This window comes from Carcharodon carcharias, chromosome 14 (assembly GCF_017639515.1).
Source record: "Carcharodon carcharias isolate sCarCar2 chromosome 14, sCarCar2.pri, whole genome shotgun sequence".
Lineage (NCBI taxonomy): Eukaryota > Metazoa > Chordata > Chondrichthyes > Lamniformes > Lamnidae > Carcharodon > Carcharodon carcharias.
The window spans coordinates 18,578,884-18,601,278 of NC_054480.1; the positions used below are offsets into that span (position 1 = coordinate 18,578,884).

At 41.9% G+C, this 22,395-nt stretch overlaps 1 protein-coding gene across 2 annotated transcripts in view; it reads right to left on the reverse strand.

Moving 5' to 3' along the window:
• Positions 1 to 9,504: 9,504 nt before the first annotated feature.
• The window catches only part of top1l (DNA topoisomerase I, like), a 79,691-nt gene continuing 66,800 nt past the window's right edge, over positions 9,505 to 22,395 (reverse strand). For both annotated transcript variants that reach the window (XM_041204041.1, XM_041204042.1), the window contains 4 exons: positions 20,607 to 20,734; positions 18,964 to 19,058; positions 16,025 to 16,174; positions 9,505 to 10,906 (listed from right to left, as the gene is read on the reverse strand). In XM_041204041.1, the coding sequence (XP_041059975.1) occupies positions 10,804 to 10,906; positions 16,025 to 16,174; positions 18,964 to 19,058; positions 20,607 to 20,734 (476 nt within the window). In that variant the 3' untranslated portion in view covers positions 9,505 to 10,803. The remainder of the gene's footprint in view (positions 10,907 to 16,024; positions 16,175 to 18,963; positions 19,059 to 20,606; positions 20,735 to 22,395) is intronic.

Sequence of the window (22,395 nt, forward strand, 5' to 3'; positions counted from 1 at the left end):
TAACTACCAAAATATTAACTGGGATAGTTTTAGTGTGCAAGGGAGGGAGGGAGTTGCATCCAGGAGGACCTTTTTAGCCGGGACATAGAAAGCCCAAGGGAGGGGGCAGTTCTGGACCTAATATTCAGAAACGAGCTCAGGCAGGTGGAAGGCATATCAGTCGGAGAGCATTTTGGAGATAGTGACCATAACTCAGCTAGATTTAGGATAGTTATGGAAAAGGATAAGGATGGGCCAGGAATAGAAGTTCTAAACTGGGGAAAGGCTAATTTTACTAAGATGGGATACGACTTGGGCCAAGTGGACTGGGAGCAGCTACTTGCAGATAAAAAACCGTGTCAGAGCAGTGGGACGGCTTCAAGGAGGAAAGAGAGAGTACAGGTCAAATATGTTCCTGTAAAGACAAAGGGAGGTGCCAAGTCCAGAGAACCCTGGATGTCAAGGGGAAAAGGTTAGGATTAAGAAGAAAAAAAGAAAAAAAAGACTTATGGCAGGTACCGAGGGCTCAGTATGGTACCGAGGGCTCAGTGTGGCAGAGTCCCTAGAGGAGTATAAAAAGTGCAGGGGGAACTTAAAAATAAATCAGGAAAGCTAAGAGTGTGCATGAGAAAGCATTGGTGAGTAGGATAAAGGAAAACCTGAAGGGTTGTCAAAAATATATAAAGAGCAAGAGAATAACTAGGGCAAGTTAGGGGCCATAGCGGTAATCTGCATGTGGACCCAGAAGATGTGGGTACGGTCCTCAATGAGTACTTTGCGTTGGTCTTCACAATGGAAAAGGATGATGCAGATATAGACATCAGCGTGGAGGACAGTGAATTATTAGAGGAAATTAACAGAGAGGGGTGTGGTATCAGCAGGTTTAGCAGCCTTAAAAATGGATAAATCCACAGGCCCAGATGAGATGTATCCAGGCTGTTGAGGGAGGCAAGGGAAGAAATATCAGGCAGTAATTTTCAAATCCTCTCTGGCTACAGGTGAGATGCCAGAGGACTGCTGAAGTCCCATTATTAAAAAAGGGAGGTGGGGAGAGACCAGGGAATTACAGGCCAGTCAGTCTAACCTCGGTGGTGGGGAAGCTACTAGAAGGAATTCTGAGGGACAGAATATATCTGCACTTGTAGAGACATGGGTTAATCGAAGATAGTCAGCTAATCGTAGATAGTCAGCATGGATTTATTAAGGGAAGGTTACGTTTGACAAATTTGATTGAATTTTTGAGGAGGTAACCAGGAGTGTTAATGAGGGTAATGCATTTGAAATGGTCTAAATGGACTTTAGCAAAGCTTTTTGACAAGGTGCCTCATGGCAGACTGGTCAAGAAAGTAAGAGCCCATGGGATCCAAGATTGGCTGAGAGGCAGGAAGCAGAGGGTGATGGTAGAAGGATGTTTATGTGACTGGAAGTCTGTTTCCAATGGGGATCCACAGGGCTGTGCTGGGGTCCTTGCTGTTTGTGGTGTACATAAATGATTTGGACTTAAGTGTAGGAGGTATGATCAAGAAGTTCGCGGATGACAGAAAAATTGGTAGGGTGGTAGTGAGGATACCGTAAACTGCAGGAGGATATCAATGGACTGGTGAGGTGGGCAGAGCAGTGGCAAGTGGAATTCAACCTGGAAGAGAGAGGTAATGCACTTGGGGAGGGCTAACAATTACACTATGAATGGAAGGGCCCTGGAAAGTACTGAAGATCAGAGGGACGTTGGTGTGCATATCCACAGATCCCTAAAGGTAGGTGGTTAAGGCATATGAGATACTTGTATTCTATACCTCAGCTAATAAAGGCAAGAGCAGGGAGGTTATGCTAGAACTGTGTAAAATGCTGGTAAGGCCACAACTGGAGTACTGTGTGCAGTTCTGGTCACCATATTATGGTAAGGATGTGGTTGCACTAGAACGGGTGCAGAGATTTACCAGTATGTGGTCTGGGCTAGAGGGTCTATGAGGAAAGATTGGATAGGCTGGGGTTGTTTTCCTTGGAGCAGCAAAGGTTGAGAGGGGACCTGATAGAGGTGTATAAGATTATGAGGGGCATAGATAGGGTGGATAGAAGGACACTTTTTCTATTAGTAGAGGGGTCAATAACCAGGAGGCATAGATTTAAAGTAAGAGATAGAAGGCAAAGAGGGGAGCGGAGGAGAAATTTTTTCACCCAGAGGGTGGTGGGAGTCTAGAACACTGCCTGAAAGGGTGGTTGAGTTAGAAACTCGCGTAACTTTTAAGAAGCTTTTAGATATTCAATTGCATTGCCATAAACTCCATGGCTATGGGCCAAGTGCTGGAAAATGGGATTAGTGTAGTCAGATCTTTGTTGACTGGCGTGGACACGATGGGCCAAATGGCCTCCTTCTGTGCTGTAAACGTCTATGAGGATGGAGTATAGGGAAATCTTACTATAACAGTACAGGCCATTGATGAGCCCGCTACTGGAACAGTGTGTAGTTCTGGCCTCCTTACTGCATTGGATGCAGTTCAGAAAAGGTTCACTAGACAGATTCTTCTTAAGACAACCCTTTCATCCCAGGAAAGGTTGAGCAGGTTGGGCCTATACTTATTGGGGTTAAGAAGAGAGGTGATCTATTGAAAGAACAGGGTAGATGCTGAGAGTATGCTTCCTCTTGTGGAGAAATCTAGAACTGGGAGGCACAGTTTAAAAGTAAGGGGTCTCCCAATTAAATTGGAACTGTGAAGGAATGATCATTAACTCTATCCTGAATATGTTCAAAGACAGATTTTGATCTACAAAAGGAATCAAGAGTTAGGGGGAAAACAGACAGGAAGGTGAAGTTGAGGTAATGATCAGATCAGTCATTACGTTATTGAATGGCTGGGGTAGGCTTCATGAACCAAATGGCTCACTCCTGCTTGTATTTCTTATGATATTAAGTTTGCAGGTTATGGGCATGGTTAAGTGATAAGAAAGTTGCAAACCAAATGATCTAGGCTGTTTGACATTTTTTTGCCCATCTTCCCCGTAAAAGGCACTTAAGGTAGATACTAGGGTGCTGAAATAAAGTCAAAATATAAAATTGATTGAAAATAATTGAACCTACTTTCACCACCTTTTTAAGCAGTAAATTCCAGACCATAAAGTGTACATTTTTAAAGTCCACACCTCTCTGGTTCTTTTGCTAATTATCTTAATTCTGCTTCCAAAATAGTTTACTGATTCTCCTAGCAGTGGGAGCAGTTTCTCCCTATTTACTCCACAGAGACCATTCACAATTTTGAACATCTCTATTAACCTTCCTTTAAACTTCCCAGCTCCAAAACAACTCCAGTTTCTCTAATCTTATCCCACAAGCAAAGCCCTTCAACCTCTGGTGACATTCTGGTAAATCCCTTCCACCCCCTCAGGAGTATGTTACTCAAAAGAAATTTGGGGCAAAACAGACCATCAAAGTGAATAGAAAAAGAAGTTCACCTACCTTCAATATAGTTTATTCCTGTGCTCGAGTGGGTACATTGACATCAAGAACAATAGAATGACTGGATTTTCAGGGGCCAATGAGCATGCAAGCCCCACCAGTCTCTGCTGGAAACATGGCTCACCTGGAATCCCAGTTACATACTTCTAAAGAAGACAGCATTAGAAGCATTAAGCTAACAAGTAAATCATTCCAACTGTCAAAGTAAAAGACAGGGAGGATTGAAGCTTTTTAAAATGTGGTAATTCATCCATAAAGCTTGAGGAAGAGCTCCCCACAATGGCCTAATTGGGAAATACATCCTTTGCCCAGGGACTAGGACAAAGAAACATTTACTGAAAAAGAATATGCAAGAGTACAATGGGTCATTAACTGCGAAAAGTAACATGGAAGCTTGGGGAGTGTGCTCGCACAGCTTCAACTGGATGAGGTGGCCGGGGTGGGGTGGAGGTTCTGCTGATCTCACAAAAGAGCCTAGTCCAAGTCAATAGATGTATTTTAGCACAGAATTCCTTTGAAAAATTAAGTTCGGATAAAATTTTGGGCAAAAATTTCGCAGACACATACAGACAAGCATTTATTTAGCACTTTTCATAACCTCAGGGTTATTCATTCGCATACACTGATTGACTTTTTTTTAAAAAAAGTGTATAACTGCTGTTTTTGTAGACACACACGGCCTAGGACAGTTTTATCTGAACATCAAACAATACAATTGGCTCCAATCAGCAACATCTGAAGCTCACCCCAATGAGACCTGGCACAGATCTGGTGCAAGGGCTATTTAAGTTATTGCAGGTCAAGTTAGGGCATTCACCCTCCCAGCTTTTGGGAAGTCAGCACAGTATATAACTTGGCCAAAGATTTGATGATGATCGCTCGCATTCTTTTTGGCTGCATCATCAGTTTTGTGGAGCAATTGGATTTCTAAGTCTCACTGATGAAGCTTTGAATAGTACAGCAATTGGGAAAGGAAAAAAAAGAGAAAGGATAGGACACAATATTGTTATTTTGAATGGGAACTGGCTAGTTGATCCGTTTTCTTCCCCTTGATTCTATCTTGTATGAAGTATTAAGTGATGTCAAATCACCTTAAAACCACAAACTCTGGTTAAGCATTTGGTATAAGCTGTGTACCTCTGGTAAGTGCAATTTTGTGGCACTCACTAGACATTACTTACACTGGAATGCACAAGGCTCTCTACTCTAGGTGGTAACAACACAAGTTTTCACAAAAGAGCCTAGTCCAAGTCAATATTACCAAAAAATTGGCCTTAAGTGGAAGAACGGTAGAACAGGGAAAATATATAGGCAGCAGTCATCTGTCTCAACATAGAGAACATGGCATTTGAATTATTAAATCATAGAGTGGTCCCAGAAAGTAAAGTTTAAATTACAAAAACTGGCTCCTATCTTACTGAACCCTTTCTTTGATGTGCCAGTCAGCTTTCCTTTCCTTCTCATTATGCAAAATTTAGATGTTCGACTGGTACTCTAAAAACCCAACCCTGCAAAAGCCATATGCTGCACCATTGCACAAAAGGATTAATACAATTTTCAGACTTCCGTGTGGTTCAGATATGCTAGGTTCTGCTGATCTTGGGAAGATTACCAGAACAGTATCCAAGCCTCAGTTCTGCACCTGCACTAAAAAGAAACGTTTCGAGCTTCTTTACATGAAGAAAATCAAGTTCAATATACTGCACATTTTTTGTATGGAAAGGCCATTTGGTCCAACACGCAAGTGCCTTTTTGAACGATCACAAGCCCACCCTACTTGTCTTCTCAGTTCTTAATTCTGCTCAGAAACCTATCTAGTTATCTCTTGAACCTAATATTCTGGCTGTTTCACAGGCCTTCTTGGCAATTTAGCAGTCATCAATCTGTTGCTCTTAGTGTGGTGGGGGAAGATCATCCATTCAACTTCTACTCCTAGTCTCAAATTTTTTTTTTTAAGGTTGTTTCCTCAGTATTTGATGCCTTCAGCACAATGAACAATATCCTCTCCTGACGTTTCGTTAATTACTGAACTTCAATATGGCCAGATTTATACTGGGCTCTCAAAACAGGTGAGAGATGGAGCTCATTCATTTCAGGTCATCCAATGCCACTGAGTTCACCTCAATTGGCACTGATTGGCAACGAGACCAGAAGTGGCAGCATGTAACCAATTCAAGTCACCTCAAAATCTCTTCACATAAGCATTGACAAAAGGTGCCAAAATGGTACATTAAGTATATGGGATGGCGGTGGGGTGGGGAACCAAAAAGGAAAAATGAGAAATACAAGGCAGTAAAACATTAGGATCATCTCAAAAATTTCCATGCCAACAGACATGTGTTAACACTAGGCTCTGCCGCATTCATAGTGTACAATGTGTTTATTTAAAAATACAAATGAGCACAGTTCATTGCAGTATGTTAAATTTACAGAAATAATCTGTAAAAAAAAAGAAACCTGGTACACATCAGTCTGTGAATACTAGCCCATCAGTTAAAGCACATACTAAACAGGATTTTAGGCAGGAGGAAAAGAAAAAATGTAAAATTTCTCCATTACAATTCAGACTGAATAAGCATCTTTTAATATATATTTATATATATGTTGGCCAGTTCCACAAGTACATGATAAATGTGCTACAACAGTTCAACAATGATTCATAGACATGGAACAGGAAAACCTAACTGGATAGCTGAAGCACAGGAACGTGCTAGGATTGGCGCCCAAACAGGCTGTTGACACAGCAGCACACTGTGTAAACGCTAAAATAACTCCAGTTTAAAACATAAATTAAAAAGCCTGCATTCTTAAACCAAGCAGCTTGATTCACGATTGGTTCAATAGCCACGGCTGCTTCATCCATCTTACATCAAAGCAGCAGCTCATCTTCCCCAGCCCCTCCCCCAGTATCAGGTCAACAATCTGAGAGAACCTTTTTTAAACATTTCATCTCTTATTTTGAGGATATTTTGCAACAACTACTTCTTCCCTCCTATAATTGAGTTATTGAGAGTGCGTGGTTGAGGGGAGGGGGCGGGGGAAAAGAGTTGGAGAAAGAGAAGGGAGAATAATGAATATTGCAATTTTCAAAAAGGAGTTTAAAAATGGAAGATGTTGGATGACACACAGGATGATAGTGAGAGAGTTCCATAGCTCCAGCTGAGTCAGTAGGGAAGGAGTCCTAGAGGTTGGTGCAACAGTGGCACAGGCAGAGTTTGCAGAGCGGGGCACAAACCTACTGCATTTATTTTGTAAACAGATAGATAATTCCCTAATAGTTACAATGCTCTCCAACAGTGACTCCCCCCTCCCCGTGGCTTGGCTTCTGTTGTTAGGAGTGGGTGTTATTTCTGCAGTCAATAAGAGAGAACAATTTGTACCACATGGCAGACCACTCCATTTTCAGGTTTTAAAATCATCTCCTCCACAAAACGCTGCGGTTGCTTCAGGTACCGTCCAGAGTTCTCAGCTATGGGCCACTGTTCTCAATGAAAACTTGGTAAATAAACTGGATTCGTCCCCTCCCCAAATCATCAGAACACAACAACCTGGGCTTTGTTCAAAGAGCTGTACGCCAGCATGATTTGTCACCTATGAAGAGTGGTGGGTTGAGGGGTTGCAAAGTGATAAAGAGATCTTGCACTTCACTTGCAATTTCACTACTTAGGCCTTATGGCAAGTCATACTAGGTCAGAGGATGTTAACTACCTCTTGGTAAGCAAACACTTGGCTTTGAAGCAATGTGGCGTGGACAGTGGTGGTGTACATTAGAGTTTTAATGGAAACAGTGGTGGTGTACATGTTTTCTACTTTCTTGTTATGGTTCAGAATTGTATATTGGTTTATCCAGCGTCTTGGTCCTGAGCAATTAACACTTTCCATCCAGTGTCAGCTTCAAGTATCATTAGTTCACATACAGCGCGAGTTTTTAAACATGCAAACTACAGCTTTCTCTACAGTACTCCAAAATAATTGCGCTTTATCCCAAACCTAAAAGATCATTATCTGTCCCTACCCCACCCCCGCACCGGATTGTTTTCCCCTACACTTCTCTCCACATGGTCTTTGTGTAAGGCTAGCTATCAGTGCAGAATGAGGAGTCATTTGGTACAGTGAATGTATACCCAGTAAGGAGCTGGTTCTACCTGTCCCAAACTTACATCACATGGCTCTCAGCAATAGAGGGGAAAATTTCATCCCATCAGTTCAAAACATGTTTGAGCTCATGTCTAAACAGTAAAAGGCCATCATCCTAATTCACCATGCTTGTCCCGTCTCCATTCCTTCTCGCCCAGCTAATTTCTCCTCAACTCCACCCTCATTACAGCCATCATGTGCAATTCTGTACACAAAGCTGCCAAACTTAAATTTAAAAAAAAACCCAAAAAGGTTCAATTATCAAAGATAAGCTTTAAAAACACCCAGTATTCTTTAATTGGATAGATAATAAAACATTAAAATGTTATGAAATATGAAAATGTCAAAATCCAATAACATTTAGATTACCCATGGATGTGGCATCACACTTGCTACCACAGACATCAGGAAGCCACATTGGTAGGAAGTACACATGAAGTGACAGTGAACACTTGCCAGAGAAGGCGTATGGAGAGAGTTGGGTGACCTAACGCAAGAACACACGCTTGGCTTAGCTAGCTAGTTGTGGGTAAAATTTTCTCTCCCTTCTGTTGATCTCAAAATTGAACAAGCACCACCCTTATACAGACTTTTTTTTTTAAAATAAAAACCTTCTGGCTCTGGCCAATCCTCCCTGGCCAATTAAAGAAAAATTACACTGCCAAAATTTGAGAAAATAAATAAGGACCTCACTTGTTTCAGGTTACTGGGTCAGCTGTCCAGTTAGGCTACAATGATGTAGAGTTTTAATGGAAAAAGTCACAAATACTGGAATTGTAGGCAAGTTCATTCTGGTACCCTTACTCTCTCGCGCGCACTCTCTAACCTGAGTTGAAGCATTAAAAAGTTGCATGTCTCATAAAAACAAAGGAAAACCATTCACAGTTAAAAAGAAAAAAATTCAACTTAAACCAGTGGACACATTGAAATCAAGTCCCCTTACTCTTTGGTGACAGGGCCTCTGAACTCGAGTTAACTTGTCTACTCCTGTTTCCCCAAGTCAAGCTGAAATGTTTTTTTTTAAATTTTATAAATACAACAAAATACATATTCACAGCAATAAAGGCCTCTTAAGATGTCCTTTTCTCAAAATGGTTCCAAAGGTCCGATATAATTATTTAGAGACAATTCAAATAGTTACTTGATGGAGTGCAAGGAGCCTTTAAAATGCACGACGAGGAAGAAAGTACTAATTTAACAGCACACCTTTTAAATTAATTACAACTGTTAAGTAAATTAAATCTCCAGCTGTAGATACTTCCTCACCGACAAAAGTTTAAAGAAAATTAAACCTACAGCTTACAACGACATGAGCCCCAATGGGCTTGAAGTTGCTGTTGGATGTTAGTTACTATCCAATAACTCTGTCTAAAAAGGATTTCATCTCAGTCACAGAAAAGGAAACCACTTTTTTTTAAAAAAAGGGTCAAGAAACAAGCACACACACCAGACAAAAAAGGTCACTGCTTACCAAACGCCCTGGAAGCTACGTCCAGTACCCCAGCCATTTTACTTTGACTGCTAGCTGCTCTAGCATGGGAGGTGTAGAAAATCACATGACAGATATCAGTACAGTTTCACAGTTTTTAAAATAGTGCTTTGGGGGTTGCTTCCCCTCCCTCCAAAAAGGAATGTCTTTTTAAAATTTGATGGTCCATTTATACACTGCAAAATTTATAACAGGAAAGATTAACATTCCAAAACTGTTTTTGACCAATTCCAACGCCAAGAAACCAAATGGTACCATGCCAATAGTAGCCATGACATACATCTTTTGCTTGCTACTCCCCATTCTATTAAAAGAAATCACATTTAAAACTCCCAAAGCAATAATTGGAGATTGAAAGACCACAACTGTTCAAACACATGGCTTGCAAGGCACTAGTCATACAGCACTCATTCCCTCCACAACCACCACCCCCCCCCCCAAACACCCCCCTCCTCCACCCACATCCTACACAGCAAATGGGAGCTTAAAATCTAAAAGTCTTTGAATTTCAGCCAATCTTCCTGGCCAGAGTGATCCGAAATTTATTCCAGTGGGATTTATTGTAAACCTAGTGAGGAAGGTTTCCTTAATCCCCTTCTGACAACTTTTTATGACCTGCAAGTTAAGTAGGAACCATTCCAAACAGTTGAAAAATAAGGAATTTTTAAAACAAATTACAACCTAAGCATTTAAATAGATCACAGCCCATTTAAAACAAATGTATGATCAATTTATATTGGTTTAGGAAAGAATGCAATTCATATTCCCAGTGGCAGAGCAAGTTACGTGGGGAAAGGGGCCATAATTACCCCATACAAATCATTTTGAGCGTTGCCTAATGCAACAGTGGATAGACCTAACTCCTTGCCCACCTTTAGCCTGCAAATCTGTGCAGTTCCCTGCTTTGCCTTCAGACCAGGCTAAGATGGCACTCCCCAGCTGAGTCCTCAAATGCAGCACTCCCCAAACAGTTAGTTGCCAACTACTCCCCACATGGTCTTTGGCCCCCCCGAGACTACACGGGGGTGCATCCCCCTTATAGATGGAGGCAGAGGGGTAGAGCTGCTGCCCGAGGGCACTTCTTAAAGGCTGAGTCAGCCAAGTGCGGAATTCAACCCTATCCACCCCTCCCCACCCCAAACAATTGATGCCAGCTCTGCCACTGCACATTCCGAATAAACCACATTCTTATAAAACATCCATTTGGTAGAATTTAAAACCTTCCTTTCCCATGTTAAATTCATGTATACAATCATTTTTGCAGTTTAAAAAAAATCAAACCAAACCAAATGCTCAACCTGGATTCATGTTCCAGTTAGGTGGTTTAGGGCACAGGTCAGTGACAAATGCTAAAAGATAAAAGCCAAAAAAAACCTCAAGAGAACCACAGGACAGTGAACATTCAGTCTCCAGTTCAGGCCGAACAGTCACCGATTCTTCCCCACAGTTCAGCAGTGACCAGTTTTAAAGCAGGTGTACTTTGATTTTATTTTTAAAACAGGACTGCAGTTCTCAATTTAAAAAAAAGTTATTGCAAGGTTCTAACAGTATAAATGCACCAATCTAATCAGTGCGAATATATATATATACATATATATATATATATTTTTGTTTTGCTTTTCTTCCTCTTAAAACAGTAGCTACGGAACCACAGAGTTTTTCCTTTTTCCTCGTTAGATAAAAATGTATCTCCTCCTGCTCAGAGTGGCTTAGGCCGGGTCTCACTCAGCTTCAGCCACATCAATAGTTAAAATTCATAGTCTTCATCAGCCATATCAATGGCCCAGGCAAACTTCTCACGCTGGGTTTTGTTGTAGATCTTCTCAATCGGGATGCCCCATTTCTTGCACCTATTAAAAACAAGGGGTGAAGGGGGAGGGCAAAAACACACAAGTAAAATGGTCAGTAAGACATTGGAGGAGGTTTCAGACTCCCAGCAGTTCCAAATAGGTCCAAGTATTTTTCTGCAGTTAATTCCGTGCAAAGCAGCCAGCAAAGCCTTTGAAAACATTGGCGTTTTGAGAGAGGGGGCGCTGTCTCTCCATCCTGTAACCCCCGCAGCCTCCCTCCCCATCCACTATATCTTTTCCTACTTGGTCAGATCTGGTGGCCTCTGGTGACACCAAAATTAAAATTTAGTTGCTCATCAGGGGAAAAGGTAAGACACCATTCATTAAAATCCAAAAACATTTTCACTTTATGGCATCCGGCAACAGGTTTGGGGCAGAGGGAAGAGAAGGCAAAATGGACACATACACTATTCATGCAAGCACCAAGAATGTCCAGTTTTCCTGTGCTAAAAGCTATCAATCACTCCTTCATCCGTCATTCAACAAAACACCGCAAATTGTGGCATTTTAGTCGCAACAACACTCCTGCTCAGGGACGAATGTCATTTCCCTCCCCAGCTATTAAAACTGCTGCTCTTCTCTTTTCTGATAAGGTGGATTTAGGCCCCACACCTGGAACAAGTGGTAATTTAGTGCAGTACCAGAAATGCTGGATGATCTAACATCTGGTTTTAACATCTTAGTCAAAATTCAAAGTTCTCCTGTTAGCTCTGGTGTTCTGATCTTAGGATTCATGAAACGAGATCCACAGCAGTGACTGTTACCCGCAGGAACCTGGACACAACTGGGTTTGTAAGGAAAAGGGCTCGAGTCCTAACATGGAAGGGTGGTGAAGGTTGCCTCACATCCTTTAAAAAGTACCTGGATGAGCACTTGGCACGTCATAACATTTAAGGCTATGGGCCAAGTGTTGGTAAATGGGATCAGGTAGGTAGGTCAGGTATTTCTCACGTGTTGGTACAGACTCGATGGGCTGAAGGGCCTCTTCTGCACTGAGAGATTCTGTGATGTTGTGTATGACAAGGAATTGAACAAATCCTTCTTTGCCTCGTTTACCTTAGAGGAACCTTTTGAAGCTTTAACTCCCAGCTTTGGTCATGGGACATGTGATGACTGACTCTGATCACCAACCCTCGACAAAGTAATTTTGATCAAAATTACTTTATTTTTCAGTTGGTAACTTAACCAGCAGCTTACTTAGTGGGTAAGCTAAACTAACTCTTGCTGATCATCAAAGGAGAAGTTAGTGCTGACTACATAACAATCTGTTTATTAGTTACACCCCACAACTTAAAAAAAATTAAATACATGAAAACTTAAAGCAGGTATATGTAAATGTAATCAGTTACCTAGCAACTGTGTAGCAGACCAATAATAGGCAAAGTCAATGAACAAATAGCAAATGGCTACATAGGGAAATCAGTGCATCACTAATTCGGTGCTAATGGGATTACTAACTATGGCAGTGTCACGAGCCTCAAATTCTAACTTGGCAAGTTTAAAATAATTCTTGAACGAGATGGCAAAAAAATATAGCTTCAAAAAGCCCAACTAAAATAGCTCATCTACAGGCTCATCCGCCTTCATGAGTGATGCGATTTGGGTCCCTGGGACACCAATCACAGCTTCTGGAATGTTGAGTTGATGAAACACCCTTTGTGGGAGGGTTATCAGTCTCACTTGGATCTTCAGTTCTGACTGAACCTACCTTGCATAGGAGTTACAATATCCAAGCTGGCTTCCCTCTCTCTGTTCATCAGCCTCACACTACCTACAATTAAGGGACAGTCTTACTCTACCTGTAAGCCTTCTACACCTGCTAGGTAAGAGTTCCTCAAATAAAAAGGAAAAATAAGTCCTTTCCCAATTAGTACATAGGCCAAGAAAAAATGCTACTGCTTCGAAATACAAGGAAGAACTGAGTGACCAGTGTCAAGAAAGATCTCCCTTGTGTGTCAATTATCACCAATAAGTACTGAAGCATTACAGACAGGCAAGCTCCACTTTTACCTTACAATTAAGAGAGATCCAGACAAATGCAAAGGATCGTGACCTGTATAAGACTCTAAGGTGTTTCTTCTCTGGACATGAGCCACAGCTAATAACTTTACAATTCAACTGTAAAATTACCCCCCACCCACTCAGGACAGAGTTAAACTCCATTCTATATGGAAATCCTGAGGCAGTTTACAGGGCATTTCCATTCTTCTGGCAATTTTATAGGCACTGTTCCAATACATTCATTAAATATTGGTGAACTACACAACCTTGCAACCAAACATTTTTGCTCATCCATGTACAAAGTCTAACATTTTCATAGCCAAGTCAATTTGTAATACATTGAGCACACTTATAAATAACGAATTAATGTACGGTTTCAGCCAAATGAATCTATTACAAATTACTATTATGTTGTGTGCAAATATTACTATTGTATTATAATTGTGAAAATTGGGACCATAAGGGATGGGCATTAAATGAAGGCCTTATTAGTGATGCTCACATACCAAGAACAAATAAAAAAAAGTGAAGTCAATAGTTAATGAGGAGATACTCTGGAAAAAATACAACATTTGCAGTGGACAGGCTAATATTTTAAAAACTACCCAATCACTCAGTCTCACACCCACTCTCCACTTTCCATTAAAACAATGAATCTGTTGGGAAGCCAATTCAGAGTTAGGGAACAGTCACCTGTAGTATAGTCAACCTATTTCAGTCCTTTTCTCTGAAAAAGAGTTTACAAGCCCTTCCACCAACCCCTTGCTTCTCCTTGATTCTTAAATAGACCTGGGATTTCTACTGCCATGACTGTACTTGGGAGCCCATTCTCAGTCATCAACACTGCCAAAAAATCCCTGATAGGCTTTTGTTACCTCTAGGCTAAATAATTCTAATGCTCTCCTGCCAAGCCTCCCGACACCTACCCTCCCAAAACCTGAACTCAATCCAAAAAATCTGCTGCTTGTAGTCTAACTCGCCCAAGTTCCATTCACCTTTTACCCGTGCTCGCTGATCTACACTGGCTCCTGGTCTAACAACTCAAATTTAAAGTTCTCATCCTCGATTTAAATCCCCCTATATCCTCCCTACCTCAAACCTCCTTCAGCCCAGAGTTTTCTATCCTCCAATTTTGGCCTCTTGTGCATCTCTGCTTTTCTGCACTCCATCAGTGCCAACTGTGCCTTCAGGTGCCTAGACCACAAACGCTGGAATTCTCAAGTTCTCCACTTCATTCTTGCCCCTTAAAAACCTACCATGTTGATCAAGCTTTTGGTCATCTGCCCAATATTTCTTTAGGTGGCTGGCTGTCAAGTTTTGTTTGGTAACATTCTTGACAAGTTTTAATTTTTAAACAATTCTTTGATGGGATGTGGGCATCACTGACAAGGCCAGCATTTGTTGCCCATCCCTAATTGCCCTTGAACTGAGTGGCTTGCTGGGCCATTTCAGAGGGCAGTTAAGAGTCAACCATATTGCTGTGGGCCTGGAGTCACATGAAGGCCAGGCCAGGTTAAGGACAGCAGATTTCCTTCCCTTCTCAAAATGATATTAGTGAACCAGATGGGCATTTACAACAATGGCTGCTGTTTTATGCTCACTATTACTTCAATTCCAGATTTTATTAATTGAATTTAAACTCCACTAGCTGCTGTGGTGGGATTTGAATCTGTGTGCCTAAAGCATTCGCCTAGGCCTCTGGATTATTGGTCCGGTGACATTACCACTACGCCACCACCTCTCCCAGGTACTGAAGGACATTTTACTGCGTGAAAGGAGCCTACAGAAATTTAAGATACTTAACTCATTATGGATTTCCCCAAGTTGTTCCCTCAGAATCAAATGTCTCTTCTGGATCTACTGCTGAACAGTTTCAAAAAGCTGGCATACCATTGACTCACTGCAGCTAACGGTCTATTTAAAAGCATATCCAGACAACTCCACAATAATCACAAACGTGATTCCTATCACAAAACTTTAAGAGGCAACGGAAGGCAAAGTAAAACCTCCACAATCAAATTCCAAACATTAGCCCATTCTTCGTCTACTCACACCACAGAACACAGATGCCAAACTGAAACATTCCGGCACCTTTGGGATAATATGAGAGTATCACATCGGGTTCCTTCTAAACTGAACCCAGTTGTTTTTCATAACAATGAACAAACACATTCCTTAAGGAAAAAGGGTTTTCACTGAAAATGCCAAGTTCTACCTGTTGCTGCTCTTGTTGCAGGAACCTTATTTAAACTGTCTCTGTGCTCAGGCATAACCACAGGCCGTGTGTCTTACCAGCTTGTGTTCACAATGGATAGAACCACTGTGCATAAATTCAAGTTGTAGCTCACTGGGCAGGATGGGGGTGGGGGTGGGAGGAGGAGGAGGAGGAGGAGAAGAGGAGAACAAATCATACATTCCACCCAGAAGCTGCAATTTCCCTTTCATCATCTTCCTTCCATTTATCGCAAACTCAGTTATTTTGCTGTTGGTTCATGCAACCCTAGCAGTCAAAGCAGTATAAATGACATGGCACAACACTGTCAGTGATTTACTTGAGCTAGAAGCAGTTCTGAAAGGGACGCATGAAAACTGAAAATTCAGGGTCCCCTGAAGAATCTTAATTTAAGATTGTGACCAGTTGACACAGCAACATGCAGAGATAGAACCTTGGCTGTTCTTACAAATAGAAAGGATCCAGAAAATTATTTCCCTCCATCTGGATCTATGACTGTAGGAAACCACACCACACCCCCCACCCCCACCCCAGAAAATCAGAAGTTGTAGGAAAGGCCAATTTGGGACATTTCAAGTTTCAGATCTCAAATCAGGAGCTGCTGACTCCCGCTGGTGCCTGGGTTTCCTTCGGTCCATTTCTATCAAAAAACCACCAGCGAGTGTGCGCTGATTAACCACTTGCATGGTGGAGCTGCATCCTTCCATCGATAAGATATTTGACCATGTCCATAAATTCATTGTTTATCCTGCTTATAGAACAGCCATTTTACACTTTCCCCTATTGTTATAATGCCAAAATGAATAGGATCTAGGACTGCTAAAGAAACTTCACCTGGGAGGACCCTAAGTGAATCAAATAAAAAAAAAGAGGGGCTCACTTACCAGGCAATGCTGATCCTAGGATCCAGGTAGTTGAGTTTGGAAGTCCCGAGAGCTATCTGCTTATTCTCTTCCCGGTCAGTGGCCTGAACTTCCAATTTCATCAACTGTTCTTCAAGCCGCTGGACAGCTTTCTTCTTACTTTCCACAGCTCTGTGTAGGGGGACAAAAAAAACACAAGTCATTATGAGGAACTCTATCGAGGGTTCATAGGCCACAATGCACAGCCCTGTTACGACATCACTGTAACAAAAAGGACCAGAAAGTTACTCTCATTTCTGAAGATTAGTGGGAGCACCCATACAGTAGAAGCAGCAAAGCTCATAATCAGAATAGATATGTGTAAATTATAGCTAATTAAGGATGGGCTGTCCAAATGGAGGAGCACGGCGCCCATAACAAGCCCACAAAAACCACAGTGAAACACAGTCTGTTTTGCATTTTGTAGCTCAAGATGTAACTCAATAGGTCCAGCAATTTGAAAAAGATGGAAACAATTTATATCCCATCTGTGGCTTAATAAAAGGATGCCCTGATGGGAATTTAATTGTATAAAATTAGTTGGTTGCTTTCCAATGAAATGGCCTGAAACATCCTAAGATCATGAAAGAATTTGGCATTTACATACAGCCTTTCCTTAATTCTCTCTAGCCTTTTCAGCAGTATGGGCTAGGCACTATGGACTATAACTTTGTGACAGAACAGAAGAAGAAGAAATTTGGATACTTGAATTAATAAGCATTGCAATGGGGCAAGGAATGTGTTAGATAATTTCCACTGTACTGGTGTGCATTAGGGACTCCATTTCATTTACCTGTGTTATTACATCCTAATAGATTCTTGAAGGTGGCAGGACAAAATTGGAGAGCAATCAGCAAAGCATATGGGAACTTGGGCTTCATAAATAGGAGGTTCTGCGCACAAAAGCAGTGAAGTTGTGCTGAACCTGTATAAAGCTCTGGTTAGGCTACATTTGTCAGTATTGTGTTTAATTCTGGTCATGAAGGACACAAGAGTCCTTGAGAAAGTGCAGAGAAGATTTAGTAGAATGGCTCCGTGGTAAAAGATTTTGGCTATAAGGTTAGACTGCAAAAATTGGGATCTATTCCGTTTGGAGCAAAGGGCATTGAAGGGAGACTTGACAGAGGTTTACAAGATTATGGCAGGTTTAGATAAGGTAGACACAGAAAAGGTGCTCCCATTAGCTGATGGTACAAGAACTAGAGGACACAGATTTAAGATCTTGGGCAAGAGACACAGGTGATCGAAGGAAGAACATAATCAGCAAGTGGTAATGACAATTTTCTGCCTACGAGGGCAGTGGAAGACAGACGTTGAATGATTTCAAAAGGAAACTGATGGGCACAAAAAAGAAATAAATTCACAGGGATGGAGTGCAGAAACAGGGCTGATTGGATTGGTTCTACAGAAAGCAGGCAAGGAATCTGGCCAAGGTAGACTGGGAACAGCTACTTGTGGGAAAATCTACAGAGGAGCAGTGGGGGGTGGGGTTCAAAAAGGAAACAGGCAGGGTTCAGGCTCAACATGTTCCCTCCAGGGTGATAGGAAGGAGTAACTGGCCCAGAGAACCATGGATGACCAGACATATCCAGGATACGATAAGAAGGAAAACAGAGGCTTTTAGCAGGTACGATGGAAGCAAATCAGCGGAGGCATTAGTGGAATACAGAAAGTGCAGGGTGGGGCTTAAGAAAGCAAAGAGGGGATATGAGAAGGCTCTAGCTAGTAAAAGTAGAGAAAATCCCAAGATATTCTAAGTATATCAATGGGAAGAGGATAATCAGGGAAAGAGTAGGGCCCATTAGGGACCAAGGGGGCAATCTATGGGTGGAGGCAGAGGACATCACTAGAATGTTGAATGAATACTTCACATCCATCTTCACCCAAGAGAATGAGGATGAAGGTATCAAACTCAGGGAGAGAGACTGCAAGGTTCTTAAGCAAATTGATATAGGGTGTGACAAAGTATTGGAGGTGGTGGCAGGCTTAAAAAGTGGACAAATTTCCAGGTCCAGATGATTTGTGTCCCAGACTGCTGAGGGAGGCAAGGGAGGAGATTTCTAATTCCTCTCTGGCCATGGGGAAAGTGCCAGAGGACTGGAGAACAGCTAATGTGGTTCTGCTATTTAAGAAGGGTTGTTGAGATAAGCCAGGGATCTACAACCAGACAGTCTCACGTCAGTGGTGGGGAAACTATTGGAGAAAATTCTGAAGGAGAGAATCTTTCTGCACTTTGAGAGACAAGGTTTGATCAGGGAGAGTCAGCATGGCTTTGTCAGAGGGAGATCATGCCTAACAAATTTGATTGAATTTTTTGATGAGGTGACCAAGTGTGTAGATGAGGGTAGTGCAGTTGATGTGGCTTATATGGATTTCAGCAAAGCCTTTGTCAAGGGGCGGCCTGATCGAGGTGTGCAAGATTATGAGGGGATTGGACAGGGTGGATGGGGAGCAGCTGTTCCCCTTAGTTGAAGGATTAGTTATGAGGGGACACAAGTTCAAGGTGAGGGGCAGGAGGTTTGTGGGGGGCAGGGGGGCAGTGAAGAAAAACCTTTTTACCCAGACGGTGGTGACGGTCTGGAATGCACTGCCTGGGAGGGTGGAGAAGGCAGGTCGCCTCACATTCTTTAAAAAGTACCTGGATGAGCACTTGGCATGTCATAACATTCAAGGCTATGGGCCAAGTGCTGGTAAACAGGATTAGGTAGGTATGTCAGGTGTTTCTCACGTGTTGGTGCAGACTCGGTGGGCCGAAGGGCCTCTTCTGCACTGTGTGATTTTGTGAATTGATGGGCCGAATGGCCTCCTTCTGTGCCATTATGACTTAGTGGCCAAACTGCAGTCAATGGAGCAGTAGCTTGACAATGGCTATTCATTCAGCTTTACCTTTTTTAAAAAAAAGGTGTGTATAGACAACTTACTTTCTACATTTTTCATCTTTTCTAACTTTATAGTCAGCTTTTGCACCTTTCAGCTCTCTCCTGGCTAGTCCGATTTGTTCTTTCTTCGCATCAATCTAAAGAAAAGGAGAAAATATATGAATTCAAAATTAGAAAACGAAGATCTTCAAAATAAATCAAAGGTTTTATCCAAAGTTCTCTGAGATGGCATCAGGAAGAGGATGACCAAAACCCATTATACTGTTGATACGCCCAATGAATACAACAAGACCATTTACACTCTCCTGGTCTCAGACCTTAAACTCCAATTTCAAGTTTCCTGAATTAAACAGAGCAATACAGCAAAAATAAATTCCACTTGATTATTTCACAACGTTAACAGTGTACACTTGTAACCGGTTTCCACCTCCAAAGTCAGCTGTAGGTTCAACACCTAAATCCCCGCTCCGTAGAGGCAGCTAGTGGCACTTCAATAGCTTTGCAGACTAGCAAACGAAATAAGATTGTTACAGTGAAGTTCATTTGTGATAAGTGTCCAAAATATTTTAGGACCAGAAACCACACGTATTTCTGGTCACAAGCAGCAACTGGCCTTGTTCACCCATTTGCTACTTTCCATCAATATGGCTAAAATTTGAACTTCACTTTGTGGACAACCTCAGTCACAAATCTGCTTCTTCATGTTTAGCAGCATATCTTTCACAATATCAATTAGTATCGTAGAAAACTGGTTATGCAACAGATTGCATTCTTAACACTAAAAAAATTCCCAATGTGCTTCACAGGAGTATTATCAAACAAAAACTTGACAATAGCACAAGGATATTTGCATAGGTGATCAAAAGATTGGTCAAAGGGGCAGGGCTTACAGAGCGTCTTAGAAAGAAGAGGCAGAGAAGTAGAGATGTTTGAGGAGGGAATTCCAGAACTTGGGATCTAGGCAGCCAACAGCATGGCTACCAATAGTGAAGCAATTAAAAATTGGGATGTGCAAAAGACCAGAATTGGAAGAACAGAGATATATCAGAGATGGAGTCAAAGAGGGATATGAAAACCCCAAGGATGAAAATTTTCAAATCAAGATGTAGCAGAATCTAAGTCAGTCAGCACAGGCGTGGTGTGAACAGGACTTGGAGAGGGTTATAGTCCAGTTTTGGATGAGTTTAAGTTTGTGGAGGGTCAAGGCTGGCCAGGAGAGTATTGGTGGGTGTAGTCAAGTCTAGAGGTAACAAAGGCTTGGATGAGGGCATCAGCTGCAGCTGAGTCAACCTCCTGACCTACATTTCCTTTACTGAAATCTCAGGTTCTTGCTGGGGTACAGTACCAGGAGCTTCAGGCATATCACTCTTCACATGCTCAATGAGTGCTTACAGGTTATTTGACTACCAAGTGCATCACAACTGACAACATTCAATTCTCACCAAACATCCACACATGGGGAATTACTGAAGACTGGCTAGAGCAGGAACCCTGGCTTATAGATTCCTCTTCCTAGCCCAGCTGGAGAATCAATTGCGGCACCAGCCGAGATCACGTAACTCAACAGCGAAGCAGGAATCAAACCTTGTGGTTTAATATGACTAGAGATGGAAAGTAACAGGTTCTCTTAACAACTACCTATTTTGCATAAGGTTTCGGGGTGAGGAAGAAAAGCTCATACTCACTTTGGTCTGCAAGTTTTGCATTGACTTCTCAAATGTTTTTGGAGGTGCCCTCTGATGGTTGCAAAGGATAGCAACTGCTCGGTTGGCACGATTGTAAGAAAGTATTTTTGCTGCAACATTTTCATCCGCTATAAACAAACAAGTCAGGTTGTCAGTTGCTGTGCAGTCACAACAAAGTATAGAAGTATGGTTGGTGCTATTACAGTGCAATAAAAATCACAGTCTACAGTCTCTTTCATACAATGTCACAGTATGGGCCCTCCTTCGAGTTTTAATGATATTTGTTCCTATAATATCAACAACAAACATTGAATAAAATCACCATGGCAGTGACTGTGAGGCACACGCCACACACCCCCAACTTCCCTCAGCTCTTATCCCTGTTTAATTGAACCATGGTTTGAATCAGCCGGTGAGTGGCCGATAAGAAAAAAGATCTGAAAAATTTTTTGTGACTAGGGATTATGTAATGAGAGCACATTTTAATGATCTGTCATGAAATGCAAATGCTTCTAAGCCACTTCAAACAGGTGGAATTATTAGAGTTAGAATGTTTTTAAGGCTTTGTAGCGGTTTGATACAACTGAGTGGCTTGCTCGGTCATTTCTGAGGGCATTTAAGAGTCAACCACATTGCTGTGGGTCTGGAGTCAGATATAGGTCAGACCAGATAAGGACGGCCAATTTTCTTCCCTAAAAGGACATTAGTGAACCAGATGGGCTTTTACAACAATCAACAACAGATTCGTCATCACCACTAGACAACCTTTTAACTCCAGATTTATTAATTGAATAAAATTCCACCAGCTGCTGTGGTGGGATTTGAACCCATGTCCCCTCAGCATTAGCCTGAGCCTCTGGATTACTAGTCCAGTGACATTATCACTGCACCACCACCTCCCCTCAGTAACTCACCAAGGCTCCTTCAACACCATCTTCCAAACAGTAACCTCTACTAGATAGAAGGACAAGGGCAGCAGATACATGGAAACACCACTACCTTCAAGTTCCCTTCCAGGCCACACATTATCCTGGCTTGGAACTACAATCACCATTCTTTCACTGTCACTGAGTCAAAATCCTGGAACTCCCTCCCTAGCAGTGTGTGTGTGTATACATTGACCACATGACTGCAGTGCTTCAAGAAAGCAGCTCACCACCACTGTCTGGAGGGTAGTTAGGGATGGGCAATGAATTCTGGCCTAGCCAGCAACACCAACACCCAATGAAAAAAGGTCAGAAAAAAAAAACTAAAAGGGCTGAATTCCATTATTCAAAAATTGAAATTCCACCAAACAGCAGAAATTTCCTCTTCTCCTGAATTAAATGAGCCAAGCTTTGCTCTTGCAATTTAGGTCACTTGATCCCTCTGCAGGATCACTGGCCTGGCATCATTCCTAAAGTGTTTATCATTCTAGATTTAAACTTCACCATTCGCATTGCTTTTTGGACTGAAATCAAAAGAAAAAAATTGGTTCACTAACCAAAGCATTTTATTAAAAAATGTTGCACACATCACATGATCAGAATCGATCATCCAGATGCAACAAGGTGTTCCTTCACTGTTGCTGGGTCAAAATCCTGGAACTCCCTGCCTAACAGCACTCTGGGTGTATCTAAACCACACGGATTGCAGTGGTTTAAGAAGGTGGCTCACCACCACCTTCTCAAGGGCAATTAGGGACGGACAATAAATGTTGGCCCAGTCAGCAAATCCCACATCTCGAAGCAACTGAACAGTTTTCCCTTTCTCTATTCCAAAAGCAACACTATCTGACTGGAGAGGATGG